The sequence below is a fragment of the Pempheris klunzingeri genome, chromosome 4 (assembly GCF_042242105.1).
Source record: "Pempheris klunzingeri isolate RE-2024b chromosome 4, fPemKlu1.hap1, whole genome shotgun sequence".
In the NCBI taxonomy this organism is placed as follows: Eukaryota; Metazoa; Chordata; class Actinopteri; order Acropomatiformes; family Pempheridae; genus Pempheris; species Pempheris klunzingeri.
This window is the reverse complement of record NC_092015.1, coordinates 25,612,180-25,633,772: the sequence shown is the minus strand read 5'-3', so window position 1 is coordinate 25,633,772 and position 21,593 is coordinate 25,612,180. Positions and strand designations below refer to the sequence as shown.

Sequence of the window (21,593 nt, the reverse complement as noted above, 5' to 3'; positions counted from 1 at the left end):
TTCAAAGAGGCGTCAGGTCAGAGATACCGACCTCTTTTACTCCTCTGTATAGTAACTCAAGTCATGTGTTAACAAGTTAACGTTAGTTAATAGTGAGTTGGTTCAGTTAGTTACGTAAAAGTTACAGCTGACAGTTAGGAGGTGTCATTATTTAGTTACTGCTAATATCTACGTAAGAACTAATGCATGTGGTGTCCCCCAGTTTTATTTAGTGAATTAGTGAACACAGCATCTGGTGCAACTGGCTGTCGGTCATCATTTCACTGGTTACTTGTTCCAGATTCTGCCCCATTACAAAATAAGTGAAATATGGAGATGTTTTAGTAATTTCATTCACTCATACAAATGCCCCAGCTGATGTTTTAAATAAAAATGAAAAGGGTCATCAAGGGTTTTGTACATGAAGTTAAATGTAAGATTTTCTCGAAGGCTTCAGAGAAACTCATGTAACCATTTCTAAGAAAAAGAAAAAAAAAAAAATAACACACAGCTCTGTCACTGAATAGAATAAACTGAAGAAAACTCTGTTTGAAATCCTGTTTAGACCAAATAAAATAGATGGATTCACACACATAATTATCAGTTGACTTTTATATAACCGCTTTCAGAAAGAAATACTAGGTATATGCCCTCTTTCCTGCTCAGAAGGTATGTATGATGATGGGCTCCCTGTGCTGGGCACAGATGACCTCGTCAATGTAGAGAGAGTTGGCCTTGATCTCGATGTTTTCCTGCAGTTCCAGCTGGCAGCGAGTCAGAGCCCTCTGCTCCTCCTCCGACTGGGCCACTGCCTCCTGCAGTCTGACAGTACAGAGATAAATAGACGCCACATAATGACTTTTCCTAAATGGTTATACCTCTGAACAATACATCGGCCAATATGAGAAGAATGGTGGTAGAGGACAGGAACACAATCTACACAATCCATCCGAAGCACAAATTAACAACATGGCAGGCACCTTGTGTGCATTTGTTTCTACTCCTCTTGTGCTTTTAACATTTATTGGAAATAGCCTTTGTAAACTAGAAGCTGTGTGTGCACATCAGAGGGGAGAGGGTCCTGGCCTTACTTGTTGATGTGAGCGGTGAGCTGCTGGACCTCGGCGAGGAGCTGGGACTGTACTGGATCGTAGCATTGCTCTTTGGCAGGCCTCTGGCGGCGCAAAGCCAGCCGGGTCTGGGCCAATGTCAGAACATGTTCATTCTCTGTGATGGCCACTTGGAGATCCTCTCTGATCTTCTGCTGGCTGGCACACTCAGACAGAATCTGGAGGGGGTAGAGGTGGCACCCCGGGGCCCATCAGTAGTATCACTTCACGGTAAATTAGGACAATCATGTCAAGCTATCGCTACTGTGGCACAAAGGGGATACAATGCCACTAGGAGGAGAATATTTTGAGTGTAGCAACCATTTAAACATTGTGTCTGATACAGTTTTTCTGTAACATAAATTCAATTGTTAAAATGCTTTAAACTGCATCTCCTTTTTTTCTGAATTAGACTTTTACCCCTGAACTCGATTAATAGACTTTATGACTTTCTGCTTGTCTTACTGGTCCGCTACATTTCCGAATTCATCATTATGGGCCAGTTTTAAAGCCAGATAGTGAATTCAATAGTTTTGGATTGAATCTGCTGGCACAGAGGACAGTAACACTATATCATGTGCATTGATTATGTTAATATAATATAATGGTGCTTTATGCTGTAAGTAAGGAGTATTCCTCGTCTCTTGGCAGAGTGGGAAACAGCTATTAAAGTAAAATTAGTATTGACTCCAGTATGATCCAATAGAATCCAATAGTCCATTAGAAAAAAAGTCAATCACATTATTACCCAGATGTCCATCCTTAATGAAAGGATCATCACTGGCCAACTACTTCTGTTTAATTCTCTCACTTTCTCTTATATCATCTGCCTCTCACTGCCTGTTTCCCTTCCCATCATTCCCTCCCTCTGCTCCATCTACATACACCACACACTCATCTGCCCTACCTTGGCCAGTTGATCCTCCATCTGGCTCTTGGCAGACTTGATCTCCTGGATGTTGAGCTGAAAGGCTGTTGTTGTGGCCTGGACCTGCTTCTGCATGTCAGCAGCCGTCTGCTCTAGCAGAGACTCCACCAGGGCCCGTAGTGACAGAGAGTTGCTCTTCTGCTGCTCCGCTTTGGCTATGTTGATGTCTGAGATGTTCTCCCACTGCTTTGGAGTCACTGCCAAGCTGGGAGAGGGAGAGGTTTAAAAACGTGTGAAAGCCTGGATCTAACAGGATCTGTACATTTCTAGACTACCAAGATCTGAGTAGACAGCTTGAAGAAAATATCCTAAACTTTTACACTTTAAAAGTTCTGAAAAAACCTTTCACAGATATGATTTTCATGTCTTTAAGGAGAAAACAAGAAGAGGGCAGTTTACCTCGGCAGGCCAGCTTTTGTGTTTTTGGACATCTGCAGTGTGTTGATGGAATGGGTGGTCATTAGGGCACAGGAGTTGTCGATGCACTGAGCCTCAAATTTCTCCTTCAGATCCTGCTCGAGATGGTACTTGGCAGATCGGTTCAATCTGGAACACAAAGCAACATATGTTGTGCCGTTTTTTTGCTTTCCAGGCTTCAGGACAACAAATATTAGTAAAACCAAAAGGCCTGCACACTTTTAAGATCCCATCTGTGGAGTCGTATAATCATAGCTGCTCTGTCCTCCTTACCGGATCTGCTCAGTGATCTGCTCCACTACTCGCTGCAGGACGGAGGCCACTCCTTCAATAGCATCCCTCTCCTTCAGTAGCTCTCTGTCCACCTCGTCATGCAGCCTCTCAGAGGGGACACGTTTCATTCTGGAGCCCAAAGAAAAACAAGTGTGCATCACTCATCTGCTGATCCCTACTGCTACAGCACCTTTCACCACAACGTATTTAATCAAACCTCTGTTTGCCCCTGTTAACACTAGATAGTGTTGCAGCCCTAATTCTGCCTGTGTACAACAATGCTTCCCAAAATAACAACTTCACTTGTATAACAAGACTGCAGAAGCATTACATTACCTTTAACTCTAGTTAACAATGTATTTTTACACAAGGACTATGGATTTTGTCCCAAATGCCTTTACAGCATAGTCATTCTAAAAAAGGCGTCTCTTCATGGCAGACAGTACGGAGGAATGACTACAGTGACCAATAACTCTCAACACACATATGGCCTGTGAGTATTGTATTAAGATGAACTGGAAAAATCTGAACCTAATCCTTTAATCTGTTTTTGGTCATTTCTGAACAACTTCCTGGAGATTAAGTTACTACACAAATAACATGGATAATGCATAATTGCACTGCCTAAATGCATCACCATTATAAACTGCATCCTTCAAGGCAGCCAACCCCTTGAACTTATTATGTACGGTGGCAAAATATAAAGCATTTTTCCTCTGAATGTTCAAGATTCCCTCCTAACCTCTCCTCCAGACAGAGCACTGTGACTCTCTGAGGCTCTTTGCAGGCCTGCAGGGCTTTCGCCACTCTGCTCTGCAACGCTATGAGGTCATCAATCTCCACAATAATCTCCTCCAACTTAAGCTCCAGCTCCTTCTTCAGAAACTGGATGTCTCTGACCCGCTGATCTGCAGAGCAAAAGAAATAAACACCACAAGTAAAACTATCTGCACTGCTACACACAGACTGGCTGTTTTTCTGCTGCTCTCTCTATTACCCAGTCGCTTGTTGTCATCATCTTGCATTCGTCTGCACGCTTTGTCAGTTTGCTGGATCAGCCTGGTGCACTCTGCTCTGAAGAGCTCGGAGCGGTTCCGCATGACCTCTATATTCACCAGATTGGGTGCATCACCTTGCTGGAGGCTGCGCTCCAGGACAGACATGGTTCTCCACTGGTAGTCAGTCACTGACAGCACAGGCAGGAGGGAAGAACGTGAATTAAGAAAATGGGAAGAAATGTGGATTGCCTCATGGTGGAAGAGAAGTAACAATCAGAGGAAAACACATGATACAGATTTTACAGGAGATGTTTGAGAGACAAAGGAAGGCCTGAACACACCCAGTGTAAACTGAACATGGAATAAAAATGCGAGAAATGACAGACTTAGGTTCTTATGCATATTTTTGTTTCTTACATTACGTTGTTTGAATTGAGCTTGATGTTGACTTCGTGAAACAAAAAGTTGAGTTTAAATAATAATTATTTTCTTGTGAAAACATGACTTTGTGTCGCTAGCCACCGTTGGCAGCACAGGAGGAGGCTAACGTTAGCCCAAAAGAGAGTAGCTGCTAGCTAACCGTGCGTTTGAACCGGACATTCCCAAAAGTAACGTTACCCAAACACACACGTTAGGGAGAAAAGCACAAGTACAGATATGCAGACCTTGTTTGGTGGAGACTCCTGCTGTAGCGTTATCAGCCTCTCGCTCCTGGGGAAGTGGACCCTAACAAACGGTTGCTACGGCAACGAGGACGTACGTCACAGGCGTCACAGCTGTACACTGGTCAAATGAAGAGCACACATCATCACTGTGTAACACCAAGGCAAGTAAACCTCAGAGATGTCCAGTTAGGAAACATAAGAGATTGTGAATCAATTTCACCTGTTTTGGTGCAAATGAAAGTGACAACAGGAGCACTGGAGAGGCAACAGCAAGACAACCCCCAAAAGGGGAAAGGTCTTACAGGTGGGGGTGTGGGGAATTTTAATACTACTTTTAATCACTACTTATAAAAAGGCCAATTATACAATACTGTGTGCCTTAAATTTGTACTAACAACACTATATGTAAAACTAATTACAGAACACTGGATTTGAATTAGCAATAATAACTGTATGACTAACATTATAATAATAATAATAAACTGTATCACCTATATTTGAACTAACTAAGTGACCTGTGAGTGAACTAATAAAACTATATAATCAACCATTAGAGCCAATTGTTTTACTAACACTGGAAGCTCAGTTCTTACTGACAATGTATGTACTGTTTTAAATCAGCAGGGAGAGACACATTAATGCAATGCACCGCCACAGGGAAGAGCCATACCCCATAGTTGATAAAGAGGGGAACAAGCACTGGCCCCAGGTTCTGAAGGGTCAGACACATGATGATTAAGTGGGATGTTTATGGCAAGAAAGCACAAGCACGCTTACATGCACTACTACACACCTCATAAACTACATTTCACACCCAGTACTGGGAGCTCCAAGGCCGAAAGCTGGTGGGAGGCCGACATTGTAACGGGAGGATGAGATAGCTGCAGGGGAGGATGCTCTCAGAAAGACTCTATTGTAAGAAGCACGCACATGATAGGGAAAGGTCACCAGGGAGGATACTTTGTTTACAGGTACGGCTGCTGGATGAAGGTCGTGATGCCAAGAGGCTGGGACCAGCCTGTGCACCAACGAAGGGAGGGCCAAGCATAAATCCACAGCTACTCCCCACCTAGACAACCAATCAAAAATAATTGTATTCTTGCTGGAATGTATATACTGTTACTACATACGTGTTTCGGGGCTCACTCTGGGACCTGTTGGCTACAGACTAACAGCTTGCTGACTGTGGTTTTCAGAGCTCTGACTGAGTCCTTGGCCAAGCTCAATACTTATTCACACAAAAAATAAAGCACCTTAAATGAGAGAAGTTGCCTGTCCTTCATCGAAAAAAATGAACACCTGAGTTGTCGTGATGAAATTCACACAAGTTGGATCAGCCTGTGATTTCAATTTAGATTTTCGGTGTGATTTTTAGACAGCACTGGTGAAGGTTACAGACGACCTTCTTATGGCATCAGACAGTGGACTTCTCTCTGTACTGGTCTTGTTAGACCTGAGTGCTGCTTTCGACACCATTGACCATCACATCCTGTTACAGAGACTGGAACAGTTCATTGGTATAAAAGGAACTGCATTAAGCTGGTTTAAGTCCTATTTATTAGATCGATTTCAGCTTGTACACGTTAATGAATCCTCTGTCCACACTAAGGTTAGACATGGAGTTCCACAAGGTTCAGTGCTTGGACCAATACTCTTTATCTTATATGCTTCCTCTGGGTAATACTATCAGGAAGCACTCCATTAATTTCCACTGTTATGCAGATGATACACAATTATATTTATCAATAAAGCCAGATGAATCCAATCAGTTGGCTAAACTTCAAATCTGCCTTAAGGACATAAAGTCCTGGATGAGCAGCAACTTTCTGCTGCTAAATTCAGATAAAACTGAAGTTATTCTGCTCGACCCCAGACACCTCAGAGACACCTTTTCTAACAACATACATACTCTGGATGGCATTACTCTGGCCTCCAGCTCCACTGTGAGGAATCTGGGAGTCTTATTTGTCCTTTAACTCCCACATTAAACAGATTTCTAGAACTGCCTTTTTCCATCTACATAATATTGCTAAAATCAGGCCCATTTTGTCTATAGATGATGCAGAAAAATCTAGAATAGAGTTTAAAATCCTTCTCCTCACCTACAAGGCTCTTAAGGGTCAGGCCCCATCATATCTTAAAGAACTCATAGTACCGTACTACCCCACTAGAGCACTGCGCTCCCAGAATGCAGGCCTACTGGTGGTTCCCAAAGTCTCCAAAAGTAGTGCAGGAGCCAGAGCTTTCAGCTATCAGGCTCCTCTCCTGTGGAACCTCCTTCCAGTTTGGGTTCGGGGGGCAGACACCCTCTCTACATTTAAGAGTAGACTAAAAACCTTCCTTTTTGACAAGGGATGTAGTTAAGGGCTGGATCAGGCCTTAGACCAGCCCCTAGTTATGCTGCTATAGGCTCAGACTGCCGGGGGACTCCTATGGTGCACTGAGCTCCTCTCTATTCTCTATCCTCCTCTTCCTCTCCATCATTATGTCTCATGTCCGCCTAATGTCTGCCTCTAACTTGCTATCTTCCCCAGAGCCTTTCTGTGCTTTCTCATCTCTCAGGTTCCTGTGGATCCTGGTCCTGGTCCTGCTGATGTGGTTCTCTGCTTCATGAATCACTGCTGCGGATCGTCGGCCACTCGTCATGTTTTTCAATAATATCGTACTGCTGATCTTTTAGTCACACTCCTATTGTTAGTGCTATAGTCACTGCTAGTACGATGGTTGCTGTTTGTGTTGTCTCTCTCTCCCTCTCTCTCTCTCTCTCTCTGTCCAACCTCCACCCAACACGGATCCTGACAGAAGCCACCCACATTGAGCCTGGGTCTGTTCGAGGTTTCTTCCCGTTAAAGGGGAGTTCTTCCTGCCACTGTTGCTCGATACAACATCTGATGCTTGCTCATGTGGGGATTCTTGAATCCTTAATTTTGAATTCCTGAATCGTTGGGTCTCTCTCTAATTAAAGAGTTTGGTCTAGACCTGCTCTTTATGTAAAGCGTCTTGAGATAACGCTGTTGTGAATTGGCGCTATATAAATAAAGATTGATTGATTGATTGATTGATTTTGAATCCAACCCTCAGTCGGTTGGTGATTTTGGTTCCCGTTGACTGTTACGTCATTTTGTTCTCAACGAATTACAAAATGTACAGTAAAGATTTTGAACTTGAATATTTAGTTCATCGCAATCCCATAAGCGATTTAAGTGTCCCCTTTATATTTCTTTTAGCAGTGTATATGTGTGCATGTGTGTATCATACCTACTACTATTAGCCTTAGTAGTAGTTGTATATTGTGGACAAAATAGACGCTAAAAAATAGAATAGATGGCTGGTGCTTAATAAATAAACCACACAAACTATGAAGTGAAACTTGTTTAATATTTGCATTTGCAAAGCTATAAATTTGTTGGTATTCTGTTACAGTACATTACAACATTTTATGTCTATTTGAGAGAAGTCACTTTGTGTCACTTTTTAGTTACAAATGGAAAAAAATAAAAACACATAAATTGAAATGTAATGATGATTCTAGAAAGCCAATAACAACACCATCAGCAGAAGAGAGCTCCATGTTGGTGAACGTTAAGAAGAGCCAAGGAGACGATGCCAAGCTATGATAAATAATGTGATGGACATTAATGATACGTGTTGTATCAGAATTGAGCAGCATATAAAAGTGCACTGAAGCAACAATCATTTCAAAGGCACTTGCTGAATACATATTTTAAAAACAAAAAATGATTTTATATTATTTCTCAGTACACACTAACAATTAACAGTGCAACACATCTTTACGTTGTGATACCACAATCAGTATCAGAAGGGAATGATTCTAAAAACTGCAGGGATCGTGTGGGCTAATGAGACAGCATGCTAAAAAAGAGCCTCAGATTATCTGCTCTGAAAAAAGTAAAAGGTTGGATCTTATAGCTGTGTGTGTTCAAGTGTCCAGGAACAACTGCAGTTAATTAAAATACTGTCAGGAGAAAATCAAAACTGCAAACACTTCCCACAGCAGTCCATTCACAACACTACAGTGAGATATTCTGAGCCCAGCGAATACTTCAAATAACTTACAAACAGCGAAGAAATTCAGCCTACATTCAACTGCAATGTGACTTAGTCCCATAGGACAAATAATGCTCTGCATATTACTTAAGACAAAGTTAAGCCAAAACAGCATAATGTTTTAAAGATAAGAGAGTGGAAAGGACGACGACAAGGTCAGATCACCGTCTGTTCAATGGAATAGGTCACCAAAAAAAGGGAATTTTATTTCTTTGTGACTTTGAGGATTTTGTTCAGTCATTATCCAGCACTTTACCCCACGTCTGTTGACCATAATGTCTCTTCCAAAACTCCATGGCATAAACATGTTCTGTAACAGTGTAGCCAAAATGGGATTTGGCCTATTCTATTCTTTATTTCCTTCACTCACTCTGCTCACCTGCAGCCTGCCGTGCCTGCACATCACTGGTGGTGAGGAGAGTGGTACTTCTGAGGCTCAACTACTGGAGGTTGTCCTGAGACAGAGTTTGAGATGACATGGGTTGGCTGACTAAAGTTTTGAAGCTCTGATTATCCTCTGAACAAGGAGTACTTTCTTATTTTAAAGCTTTAATCAAACTGAAATGAACATGTGGAAAATATATTAATAGTAATGTGCTCCTGATCCAGCATCAGACTGGCTGAGCTATGAATACGTAAATTAGTCATATATATTGGGACTGGCTTCAAGGATACCAGTCTCTTCATATTTGTTAAGTTAGCTGCAAACAGCTAATTTTCCACTGCAAAATAACTCATTGCTAATGAACAAACTGATGTGACAGTGGAGTCATGTAAACAAAAGTCGGCCAATTTTGTTAACTATGCATTTCCCTTTTCCTTTTCACAATTGTAGCAGTCAGGTGAAGTCTGGCTGGGGTCTATTCACCCTCCCAAACATCAGTATTCAGTGTTCCAGCTTTTCTTTCAGCCACACGGAGGCAGCTGTGAGAGCAACTTCAGCATTAGAACATGGAGTTCACACAAACATTTTCATCCGTTACCTCAGCCTTCAACAGAGAGCTTCCTTTATCGACGATTATACAGATCCCCACAGATCCAACAACATACTTCACCTTCTACTTCATCGATACGTCTCACCCGTTACCTCCCTCTCCTCATCAACTAAACATGCCACAGTCAATCGAAACATTTCATCATATTGTATAATTCTTCTCAAATTTAATACAGTACGTTTGTTATGTTGTGATGCTTCAGGACACAAAGCTGGCACCTCTTTGCTAAATAGAAGGCCAATTTAGAATTTGTGTACTGAGCAAAGAGGTGTGAGAGACAGCTGTACCGGTCACATTAGAGAGGTCATTTGGGATGTGTAACAGCATGTATATGCAGCACTTCCTAATCTGCTCCCTCGGTGGACAGTTAGGAAACACAGTAGTTGTTGTTCAGGCAATCCAAGGCCAAATAGATCCATTTCTGCACCATACCATCTGTGGCTCCTGCCACATTAGTTCCAAAGGTCTTCACTCGCTATGGCTTTGTTGAGTCCATTGAGCTTCTCATGCACCAAGCCTTCCTCAGTGGCTACTTTGGACTCGTGGACCTGAAAGACAGACCAGCAGATCACACCCGCACTCTACTTTTTGGCAAAATGTAGTCAGTTACAAGTTGTAGATAAATAGATAGAAAGATAGATAAATAAATCAGTGGTGTACAGTCTGTGCTTATTATTCCTCACCTTAAACGGCTCACTGACTCCAATGATGCACTGCAGAGTACTACTGTAGTAGCACAGCACACACTCTCCTCCCCGCACAGGGATTTCCTCTTTGCTAACATAAACCTACAAAAGCAGACACATTTATACCACCTGAGTTTTCTCTGATACTTTTCTTCAGATAATACAGATGATCATGTCCCTGGAGCACGAGTTGTTACCTGCACGATTTCTTCATTAAAGGCCACCTCATCATCTTTGACCCACGTGTAGGTGATGTAGTCCGACACACTGCTGAATCCAACCTGGGTTTCAAACACACAGTCGAGATTGTCAAAAGGGGTATAATCCCATTTCAATCACCAGTGGTGAATGGTTGTTGCTGGGCCAACCTTATAGAGTCCAATCCAGTCCCATGTGCTGGAAGGGAATGGCTGCAGGGGGCTGTAGAGAACCATGGCATCAATGTCTGCACTCCAGTCGCCCTCGGCCTGCAGACGCACCAGAGGAGTCCCGTACATCTTCCTCAGCTGCAATGACAATTAAGTTGGCCTTTCAATATCATACAAGTTAATCTGTAAATTGCCGATCTTAAAAGGACAAATCGTGCTATTAAAACTTGTTTGGGTAAGTTTGGCCACAGTTTCTATCAGTTGTGACGGTGAAGGATGTGGAAGGGAAGGAAACGGGTACACGTTAATCAAAGTTATTTAGAAGACAAAACCAAGGTTATTATGTATCGTAACATTCATCACAGTATGACTGACGTCCTGCTTTACTTTGACCTTTGGTACCATAATCGAAGCTACAAACTTTCTGTGCAATGAGAGATGATGTTTTAGAAAAAAAATGGCAAAACTGTTGGCTTTTAAACATCCTGTCTGATTGTTTGTGGCCCCGTCAGACTTTGTTGTAACCACAGCTCGACCCTGAACCCCATAGTGGGGTTTTCAGACTGAAACAGAACATTTTGGGGAGTTCTAAAACATTTAATAATGACATATATTGGCCGCTAGATAGTTTTCAAACATAAATAATCAACACAAACTATCGTAATATAAAACCCTTAGACACTTGCTGACTTGTCATGGCTCTGTGGTGGACAAACTATGTAATCAACACTAATTCTAAATGATCTCAAATGTAGTCAAACATTTAATTCTGTGCAAGTTCTTGTTAATTATCAGCCATTATATACACCAATATCAATAGAATATATCTGCAATAACCTAATATCAATTGTCTGGGCCAATTGATATTGAGTATTTCCAGATCTCAGTATGTACTGTGGTGAGCACAATACTGTCATAACCATGACTCATGACCAATCATCCCTAGATAGAGGATGAGTGAAGCCCTTTGAGGCTAATTTGTGATCTAGTGATATGTAAAACAAAAACAGACAGATTCCTTGGATGTGTTAACATGCTCGGCCAATAAAGCTGCTTCTGATGCAGAGCTGCATCCATTACAGAAGACGACACGCACACACACAAAGATACTTACTATGCTTCAAGGAAGCTACAAATTATAAAAGGTGGATGCTTCACACACATCCTCAACCAGACAGCACAGAACAGAAGATCTCTACAATCAGCACAGTTTCAAGGTGGGCACCAACTCAGCATCTGACCTAACGTCTACCCTTGTGTTCCCGAGTTATGGCGTCAAATAACGGCCAAAAATGTGTTTATTACAGAAAAGTCACAGTAAAGCTGATCATTGACCTTTTGGATATGAAATGGCATTTGAGTGAAATGTTGTCATAATTAGAGTATGAATTCTTGAGTCAATGGCCAAAAACGTGTTTTGTGAGGTCACAGTGACCTTGGAACTTTGGCCCCCAAAATCTTAGCAGTTCATCCTTGAGTCCAAATGGACCACCTGATAGCCTGAAAACATAATGCCTCCTCGTCAGCGTGGAGGCATAAAAACTGGTCACAAGTATGCACTTATAAACAGGCTCAGTAACTTGAAACAGACGGGTACTGTAGTGTTACTCAAACAGGAAGAGTTAGTCAATAGTGTTTTCGTTGGTGGATTGCTTTAGAATAAACTATGGTGTGTGTTTTCATGCTGGTGAGGGAACATCCAGTGCAATAGTGTGACTCACTGATGTGTTTGAATAGTTTTTGGACAACAATGGAGCTCAATGACTCAGACAGCGAAGACACATAAGGTTGTGATACACAGATAATACGTGTTAGCAGATTCATTCAGTGTTTTCGTAGGATTTGTTCCCATAACAAAACAAGCACTGTTCAGCTCCACGATCAATAGATAATCCAATCATGCCGGTCAGAAAGGAGAGCATTAAGGCTGTGTGAGAGAGACAGGTCAAGCTAGTGTTAGCTGTGCCTGTGTCATTCTGGAGAGCACGGCCACTGCTCCAGTTCCTCACCTCCAGTGTGAAGACGCCGACGACAGGCTTGTGGTCGCTGATGCTGTACTCCATATTGCTGGTGTACAAGTCCTGCCTGATCTTCAGAGGGTACTCCTCATCCTCTTCCAGCTGCCTGAGCGTCTTCCCATCCACCCCATCTTGCTCGTTGGGGGGCGGGGCTTTGGGTCGGAGCCGCCACAGGATCCTGTCAGTCCAGGCAGGTTTACGCTTCTTACCACTGGACAGGTGGTTACGGACAGGCAGAGAGCAGAGAGGTGGTTAGTTAGGAGACAGTCACATCATTATAGCAAGGATAAAGTATGTTATGACTGGGTGATGGAAACAGTATATACGGTATATAACATGACACCGAACAAGCTACAGTATCTATTTCACAGTAGCAACCTTGGCGGTGGGGTCACGTGAAAGTAACTACAGTACATCTCATGCCTTTCTGTGATCAGCATTACATCCATATTTCAGCAGTTAATATGTATTCACTACTATGCCTTAAGGCACTTCACATTGTCACATTACAGGATATGGGCATGTATTACACTTTAATCTTTGTTACAGGTGATGTCATATAATTAAAGCACTGTTAAAATTACACAGCAAAGATAGTGGTTTGACAAGGCTGGTGAAAAACACTATGGCATTATGTCAGGCAGGACATCAAACTTCTTACTTCTTCATCCATCTCTCATGCCCCATCAGAGAGACCACCTGGGCACAGAGCCTTCCATTTATGTTAAGAGGCCAGACAGGCATTTTTACAGGACAGCACATTTTTACTTTTTTTACTTACTTTTTTAAATTTTTACTGGAGGGTTGAAGTAACACAGAGCGAGCATGTGAAGGGATACCTTAAAGGATATTTGTGCGTTACACAAATATTGTGTTGGACCTGAACTAATCCCTTAAAACACCGGTCACACAGTAACACAAACTAACCAATCGAGGCAGCGGTAGACGAGCAAATACCGTGTTCTGCGACGTAAAATGACTGTTTGTCAGTGGAGTCTGGTAGCTTTGGTGGTTAAACGAAAAGGACCTTACAGATCTATCTGTAAGGGATCATTCCTGTAATGTTGTCAAACACTTAGAATAACAATCTCAGCCTGTCAGTGGCAAAACAAGCACTTTTCGAGAATGTCCTTTGATTAGGTGCCGGTCCCCTAATCGATTTCAGTGCAACCCGCTTCACAGGACAGGACAAAAACCTGCCCATTTTCACACAGCCACATTTCCATCGGTGACTAATGCATTAATGCCTTTACATCACGCATTCAGAAGCACTGTAAAATGCCATCATCGAATGGAATTGCAGTTTCATCGCAGTTATTACAGATACAGTTGCTGTTGCAGTTATAATCCAGTGCACACATATGGAATTATCCACAGTCATAGCGCCTGCATTACCTACACATCTATTTCTGGCCATGCATGTTAGCTATTATGTAGCAGCTGTTCGGGGACGCAGAGAGTTTTACACACTGGCTTTTAAACACACTAGCTCTGAAAGCAGTGGAATGGTGTTACACAGTAGGTTTAATGCAAGTTAACACTGAGTACTGCTATTTTGCCATTTAAAGGCAGCACCCTGTGGAGCTTTGTAAACAATCAGTTATATTTCCATTCAGTGTACTTCATTTAAGAAACCATTTTATGCACTTCAAGCCTTATCAACATGTGTTGAATGTTTTTTCTTCCTCATAAACACTTTTTATACTCAGCTAGAAGTCCTTGCCATTTGCTGTTCTTAGTGCATCACCTCCACCAACTGTCTACCAGTACAATAACATGAAACCGTCGCATCTCGCCTGCGTACTCATAACAGTGATGCAAAACCAAGTGGGATCTGCTCATAAAAACATTGCTTCACAGTGCCACTAGTGGTCAAAAACTCCACAGGGTGCCTTTAACAGCAACAGTATTGGCTCCCAGAACGGCAGGTCTGTGAGTTCAGACAGCGTTCTGTAAAATAAACAAGCTTGTCAGTCTTTTCAACGCAGAGACAATCTGACATGTCTTGAAAAGACTGTTTATTCCACCTGCTTGTTTGTTTAATTTGCAGTATGTTACAGGGGAAGAAAGGCCTTAGAAAAGTGGTTGAAACTTTTCTAAAGATATAGTGCATAAAAAAGAGGACAGTACTTTTAGCATCTTGTTAAAAGTATGTGCATACTGAAGTGCAGCTAGTTGGATTAAAAAGGTGGTGACATGATATTTTAAAGGAGATGTGGAGTTGAAGCCTTACTTAAAGCCAAACCATGTCCTGTAGAGCCTGTGAGGTTGAAAAGAGGTGTGGATAAGACACACACCAATTAACATTTTAAGAGGAAAGTACTTGAAATAAAAAGTGATTTCAAAAGTATGATTAGAATTAGCTATGATCGATTATGATGATGATTTCAGTTGGAAACGGTTACCTGCTGTCATAAGTATCAGAGTTTAAGTCAAACTTGTACGTGGGTTGAAAGTCCAGAGGCCCTTCCTCAAACTCCTGGAGCATCTCTTCTTTCTTCTTCATCATAGTCAACTGAGAAGACAAAACACACATTTCATGGCCTCCCAAACTAGAACCAACACGGTAACGAACCGCGTCTAATGATTCTAATAACACTAATAATGATGATGACGTGTCAGACCTGGTCTTTGCTCCACAACAGGTTGTAGGTTTGATTGTTGATACAGGAGCGGACAAAGTGCATGCCGTGGTCCTGAATTCGGAAGTTGAGATCTCCAAACCAGAAAACCAACCTGGATGGAGAGACACAGCAGGACAAAAGGGAAAGAGTGTTGGATTTCTAAGTACGTAACAAAGCTACTTGTTATCCAAATTTGATTATTATCGACTGTTTGCAGGTAAACAGGCTTAACAGGCTTACTGTTAAATACTGAATATTTTGTTCCCTTGATAACATTCTTAGCAGTAGCAGAAATAGCTGTATATTTATTACAAGAATAAACATTTATAATAACAAGTGTGTGAATATTTAAACATTACAAAACCTATTTAACAGCAACAGTTGTCCTTCCAGACAACGACCGTGTTTGTGCTTGGTACAACAATATCACTGCATCAAGCTCTTTCAACATTATTATCTTTTCCTTAATATCACACTCCAGATCTCTTCCATCACGTTAACTACTCACTTGTGCTGATTAACGGGGCTCAGTGGGCGGACAGTCCCTCAAATCTTAGTCCTGATGTTAAGTTAGTTCAAAATCACCTTCATGCTGGCATAGGAAAAACCAATCTGCGATTATCTTTTCATTCTTGGATATACAAGCCAATCACCAATCAGCACAAGCCTTGTTGATGGAGCTTTAGTGTTAATCACCTGTTGGGTAAACAGAGGTTTGTATCTGCTCACCTGTGGTCAACAATTGCTGGAGCCTTTTTACAGTCAAAGGTCTGCATGTCCATGATGTACTCGAACTCATCCACTCTCTCTGTGGCGTATTTCATGTGAGCAGCCAAGTGACAGTTTAGGAAACAGAGCATGTGGCCATAGAAAGACAGACGGACAGACACGCCACCTTTGTTACCCTGAGAGACAAATGGGAAGAGAGAAGAAACAGAGGAAACAGTTTACTAGTCTGTACCATTCTTTCAGTTTCTAAGGTGAGGGAGACGAGCTGATGCTTTTGAAACTAAGACAAAATTATCAGCTTCAACAAAAAGAACCCATGAGCTATTTTGACATTTTGGGGGAAAAAACAGCAAGACATTTTCTGCTCCCACGGTTCAGTTCACCAAGGTGGCACAGTGGGACGTCATTTTTAAACTTGACGTTTAGTTCCACCACGTATTGAAAGTAGAATTCTGCCGATTTTACACATCAAAATCTGCTTCCAGGTGTCTGTGTGCGGCAGTCTATAAGGGCTAAAAAAAAAAATAGCCTGGTGGGGGGGGGTTAATAAAAAAGCTGAATTTCTGAGATTAAAACTTGGAAAAGTAAAAAAAGATATAAAAAATTTCTTGTAAATTTACCGGTTTAAGGTAAGAAAGATTGGAAAATTCAAAGTTTCTTTGTCAAGGAACCACAAAAACACTTTTCTCATAAATTCGATTTTTTTTGCTCATAAATTTACTGCTTTAATCTCAGAGTATGCCCAAGTTCTTTCCTTGTGAAGCCTTTTGTCTGTGGCCTGAGGGAGCTGTGTGAAGTCTGATAAAAGTGAAAGTCAGCAGCTAATGTAGCTCAAGGCTACATTATTTGGGTTTTTCATGCTATTAGCATGAACTGTTGGCAGTTGAGTTGCACTGTGGGAAACAAGAGTTTTAAAACTGTCCATTGTGAGTCTAACAGTGTCCTGAAATGCATTGCTAAATCAGTGGAGTACTCTTTTAATTTCTTAATTGTGTGTGTGAGTGTTTGTGTGTAAGTGTATTTCTCACCCAGTAACCGAAGATGCCTGTGCGTGTGTACGTGGCCTGAATGTCTCTGATAAAGGGGACGTGGTCTAGTTTGGAGAAGAAGAGCAGCAGCAGCCCCTGCATTCTGATGGATGACACCTGAGACACATACAGGCACACACACACACACACACACACACACACACACAGTAAATACAGCAGGACATAATACACACATTAACATAATACTTAATAGTCATCAAGGTGTGTGTGTGTGTGTAACACCTCCAATATGGCTGTCTCTACATCAGATGTGTATGCATATCTTGAGAGCTGTTCATGCAATCGAGTTCACACTTTGTGGTCGAGTGTTGAGAGCAAAGTCGACTGAATGAGTGTCTCAATGAATGAGTGTCTCAAGACCACACTTCAGAGAGCAAAGCAATCAGCCACTCCTGAGCAGGCGCTGTACTACTACTTGAAAGATCAATTTAATCTTGCTCGCCTGAGAAAATGAGTGCTGCCTCTGGTGTGTGTGCATGTGTATGAGGCTGTTTTGAGAGGATTTGTACCTTAACATACTTCCGCGGTGCCAAAGTGGACAACAACAGCTGACTCCATGGGTCATCGAATACAGTGTCTGATATGAATCTTAACGGCCCTGAGTATACCTCCTGCAAACTAACACACACACACACAAACAGGCTTAATTGTCAGTCATTCTGTCCCATACCCAGTTATATAAACAAATTCATGACCCCATGAGTCAGTTCACTTTCTCTGCACCACAGCACCTACCCGATGACGTAGAGGTCTGGGCTCTTTGGGGAGTTCAGATGGAGAAGCGAGGTCAGATCATCTGGCGGATCAGCTGTGGCCACGTTCCACGTCACCATGTGTAGCCTGTGGGCATGGCATATGGAAATGTAGTCATTTGTGCTGCACTTACATCCAAAAATGTACATATTGCATCGATAATAGATGGAGAATGTTTAGAGCAAGCTATCTGAAGTGCTGGTAAAACATATAAGAATATACAGAATCATTCTCCAACAGCCAGCTCCACTATATCACAAAATGAAGCAGGACTAAAAGTTGAACTTTACAATCAAAGAGCTTCATTCAGTGATTCAAAAACCACAGGCAAGCACATCATCCGAATGTAAAAGCCGTTACAGTAAAAGCACAGTGCTACAGCCACACGTAGGTCAGGCTGCTACAGTTAACACATAATGAGAGCAGTAATCCTTTCACACAAACTCGCAGCCTCTATAATGTTGAGTTTTCTGTGCTCAGCTGCTGTAGGGTTTCAATTAGCAAGACTCAAAAGTGTCTTCTGTTGGCTAGTGGTGGGGGAAAATCATGAACCCACAGGAGAGGAATCAATCAAACATATTAAAGAGAGGCAAAAGAAAAAAGTAAAGAGCTGAATAAAAGGAGATAGAAGAATAACATCCCTGTACAAAAAACACAAACTTTCTTTCCAGCTTTCACACACAGAAAAGAAAAGCAAAGAGGTGGCATTTGTCCTCCACCTGAAACTGTCCTTTTTCGGCTTGTTGGCTCTCTTGCCACAGATAAGGAAGGCGTTATCCAGGGTCTTGACTACTTTCTCATGCAGTTCGTTTTTGGGGTCCAAGTCATCCACGCATGTCATCAGCTGGGTGAGTCGATGACGCAGACCCAGTTTGCTCCCCGTGGACTGCGTGGCATCGCTGGAAAGGCTCACGGAGCGGACGCGCCCCGTGGTGCCAAATAGCCGACTAATTTCATCCATTCTGGCTCAAAGTGTTCAGCAGTCTTCTTGAAAGCCGGACTGAATTTACACGAGACTAAAAATTGCCCAAATTTGACACTTTGAAGTATGTTTGGCTTTTGCCTCAAACGTGCAAGGGTCCAAAGTGTTGCTTGCTTCTGTAGAAACAAACCACTGAGTGAAATGAGGAAAGTAGTGGCTCAAGGATTTGGTGCTCCAGAGTTGGACTGAGTGATTAGGGATCTGGTTTATTTGTCTACAAGTCTTCTTTGTGTACTAAAAACTATGCATAATCTCATTGTAAAATGTTTCAACATAAAGCCTATTGAAACATTAGGAAAACAACTTGCCCCAGTGAATATAAAAACTCTTTCCCTTTTGCAAGCTGTTGAGCACCCAGCTGCTCTTTCCTCAGGCGGAATAGCAACACATTGTTTTCTTTCTTCAAATCCGCATTAAGTGTGTATTGTTGAGCAACTAAATCAGCCTGACACAATGCAGCCAGATTCGTAAACTGGCAAACATTGCATTGTGTTTAGTCTTGGAGCATGTTCAACCCTAATTGAGACAGACAATTGTGCTATGCTTTTCAGGAAAAGCCTGGGAGCTTTGGTACCAGCGGCAGGCATTGACATATGATGAGTTAGTTAATTACTGATCCCGAAGCTTTAAACGATAACTTCAGTATTTTTAAAAATGGGCCTTATTTTTACATATTTCAGGATCTAAATGACTAGTAGGTGCAAAAAGTTTTGGAACTGGTCCAGCCATGAAACGAGATGCAATGGCTGCTCCATAGTCCTTAGAGGAAACTATGCCCGATCAAAGTAGGCGCACTACAAGTGTTTTTGCCACTGACAAGCTAAGACTGTTATTCTAATTGTCTGGCAATATTATGGTAATTATCCCTACAGAGACAGACCTGGGAGATTATTTTTGTTTAACCAGAAGCAGCTGTTATATCGCTCTCTTCAAAGCCACCAGACTCTATTGACAAAAATAGTAATTTTTCTCGCAAAAAACAGGAGTAGCTGGTCTATCCTGGCCTTGATCGGTTAGTTTGTTTGTGTTATCGTGTGTTGAGTTGGATCTGAACTAACCCTTTAAAACACCAAGTCACATAATAACACAAATAAACTAACTGATTGAGGCAGCAGTAGATCAACAACTCACATGCTCTGTGAGATAAAATTACTGTTTTTGTCAATGGAGTCTTGTACTATTATTAGTGCATTCCAAAATGTTTTGTACCTACAAGTCATTTGAAACCCACAATATGTAAAGAATAGGGCCCTGGTTTAAAAATGCTGGAGTTATCCTTTAATTAAATGAAATAAGAGAGAAATAATACTGTGCAGGTGTACACTTTAATGCCACATCTAAAATGTAACAATTAAGATAAGCAGTAAAAATGAATGTCAGCATTGTAAAGCCTGTCTTTCTGTCTGACTTTACATCCAAACCTGGACAATGCCATCTCTGTCTTAAGGAGGCAGCACCAAACCGGCTACAAGAACAACACAACATAGTGTCAATGAGGAGATATCTGAAGCAGCTTGAAAAATCACTCTCACACACTATTTGGTATTATACAATGTATAAATCACAGCCCATCACATTGGCGCCTGATTCATAATACCCTACTTCCCATTGTATGGTTGGGCTTCTGTACAGTTTTAAACCCACAGATCATTAGTTTGTCCTCAAAAACAGAACAAAAATATTGAGCATATTTCCCAATATGCCACTTGAACTTTAGGTTGAGCAGTCAATGAGTCTCTCCCCGCACCCTCCTCCTCACCAGTCTGGTAAGGCTCTACAACCAGACAGCACAAAGACCAGACACCAGGAGTTCAGGAACTATTCCCTGAGTCACACTTCAGATTACTTATTACTTAAGCAACAAGAAGAAAAAGCAGTTTCCTCTCACATGCCATCGCTTTTTACGAGCAGTAAACCTGATCAGTTCATAGCTGTGCCAACACAGCTTTCAAAAGGTGTGTGTACATACATGTACATAAGTATGTAAGCATGCATGTCCTCTCATTGTGCAGTGGCTGTATGCTGTGTATCTCCTGAAGGATCTGATCGGAGTTTACAGGAAAATGTCTCAGGCTGAGGTCCATTCAGAAACTTGGAGTTGTGGGGCTACTGCTTATTGGCAAGATGCCTGATAGTGTTTGACTTAACATTTTATAAAAGTTTTATTAATTAAGCAATTTACAGATGATATTTTCGTTTTGCAGTTGTAACATTTTGGGCTTTGTGAAAGGGCGCTTAAGTGGGAGGCCAACCTGAAGCGCTCTCCCTCGTTGTCTCTCCTCCTCAAACTGAGGTCTGGCTGCTCCTCCTGCTCCTCCATCATCTCCAGACCTGGAAGGCAATGAGGCAAACCCGCAAGACAACTTTAAATCTGACAGTACAAACACAGCTGGAGTCTAAAGTGAAGTGCACACCAATAAATAGCTAGTAAATCGCTTGTTCCGTTTACACTGACTGTGAGCTGAGATTGCTAACAACTTCTACCTCTACTTTAAATTGAGGCTGAAGATAATCTACATGCTGTTATGCAACGTATTTAATCTCTGACTTGAGCAGACATGATTATTGCACAAGAGTAGCTGGTGGCACTGTCTTACGTCGAGCTAACTGTACATAGCTAACGTCAACGTTATCATCGTGCCCCGCTGCTGTGGTGTTGAAACGTTAATGTAAACGATATTAATACTCGCAACACTACGCAGCTAGCTAAACCGAGCTTTATTCATCGAGCACTGAGCTAACGCCCGAATTTAAAACCTGTATGAGTAGGTGTGTTTGTCGTGTACTACCTGGTGTGCTTCGGCAGCGCTTATTTTCGTTGTTTTTCTACTTAAAAGGCACGTACAGTAGTTCAGTAGCGGCAGCCTCACAGTTACAGTAGCTGGTGATGTTGTTGTCCCGCCCCTCATCCGGAAATTGCGCCCTCATCCGGAAGACAATTTGTTTCCCTTC

The 21,593-nt window shown here is 41.9% G+C and overlaps 2 protein-coding genes across 3 annotated transcripts; both read right to left on the bottom strand.

The window, feature by feature from the left end:
• Positions 1–593: 593 nt before the first annotated feature.
• On the bottom strand, positions 594–4,407 carry tekt1 (tektin 1). The gene is made up of 8 exons (XM_070828862.1): positions 4,370–4,407; positions 3,704–3,892; positions 3,449–3,614; positions 2,707–2,835; positions 2,416–2,562; positions 1,996–2,221; positions 1,071–1,267; positions 594–801 (listed from the first exon to the last, which is right to left on the bottom strand). Exons 2-8 carry the CDS (start codon positions 3,867–3,869, stop codon positions 642–644), a joined length of 1,191 nt encoding a protein of 396 aa, XP_070684963.1. The 5' UTR covers positions 3,870–3,892; positions 4,370–4,407; the 3' UTR covers positions 594–641.
• Positions 4,408–7,728: 3,321 nt separating this feature from the next.
• Positions 7,729–21,537, bottom strand: inpp5ka (inositol polyphosphate-5-phosphatase Ka). 2 transcript variants are annotated; one of them, XM_070828860.1, is made up of 14 exons: positions 21,431–21,537; positions 20,894–20,972; positions 17,642–17,746; positions 17,416–17,524; positions 16,886–17,002; positions 15,858–16,033; positions 15,129–15,240; positions 14,910–15,019; positions 14,738–14,764; positions 12,496–12,715; positions 10,487–10,624; positions 10,316–10,399; positions 10,116–10,220; positions 7,729–9,980 (listed from the first exon to the last, which is right to left on the bottom strand). In XM_070828860.1, exons 2-14 carry the CDS (start codon positions 20,962–20,964, stop codon positions 9,885–9,887), a joined length of 1,470 nt encoding a protein of 489 aa, XP_070684961.1. In that variant the 5' UTR covers positions 20,965–20,972; positions 21,431–21,537; the 3' UTR covers positions 7,729–9,884. The 2 variants fall into 2 exon arrangements, with proteins under 2 accessions (XP_070684961.1, XP_070684962.1); XM_070828861.1 differs by lacking the exon at positions 14,738–14,764.
• Between the last annotated feature and the right edge of the window lie 56 nt (positions 21,538–21,593).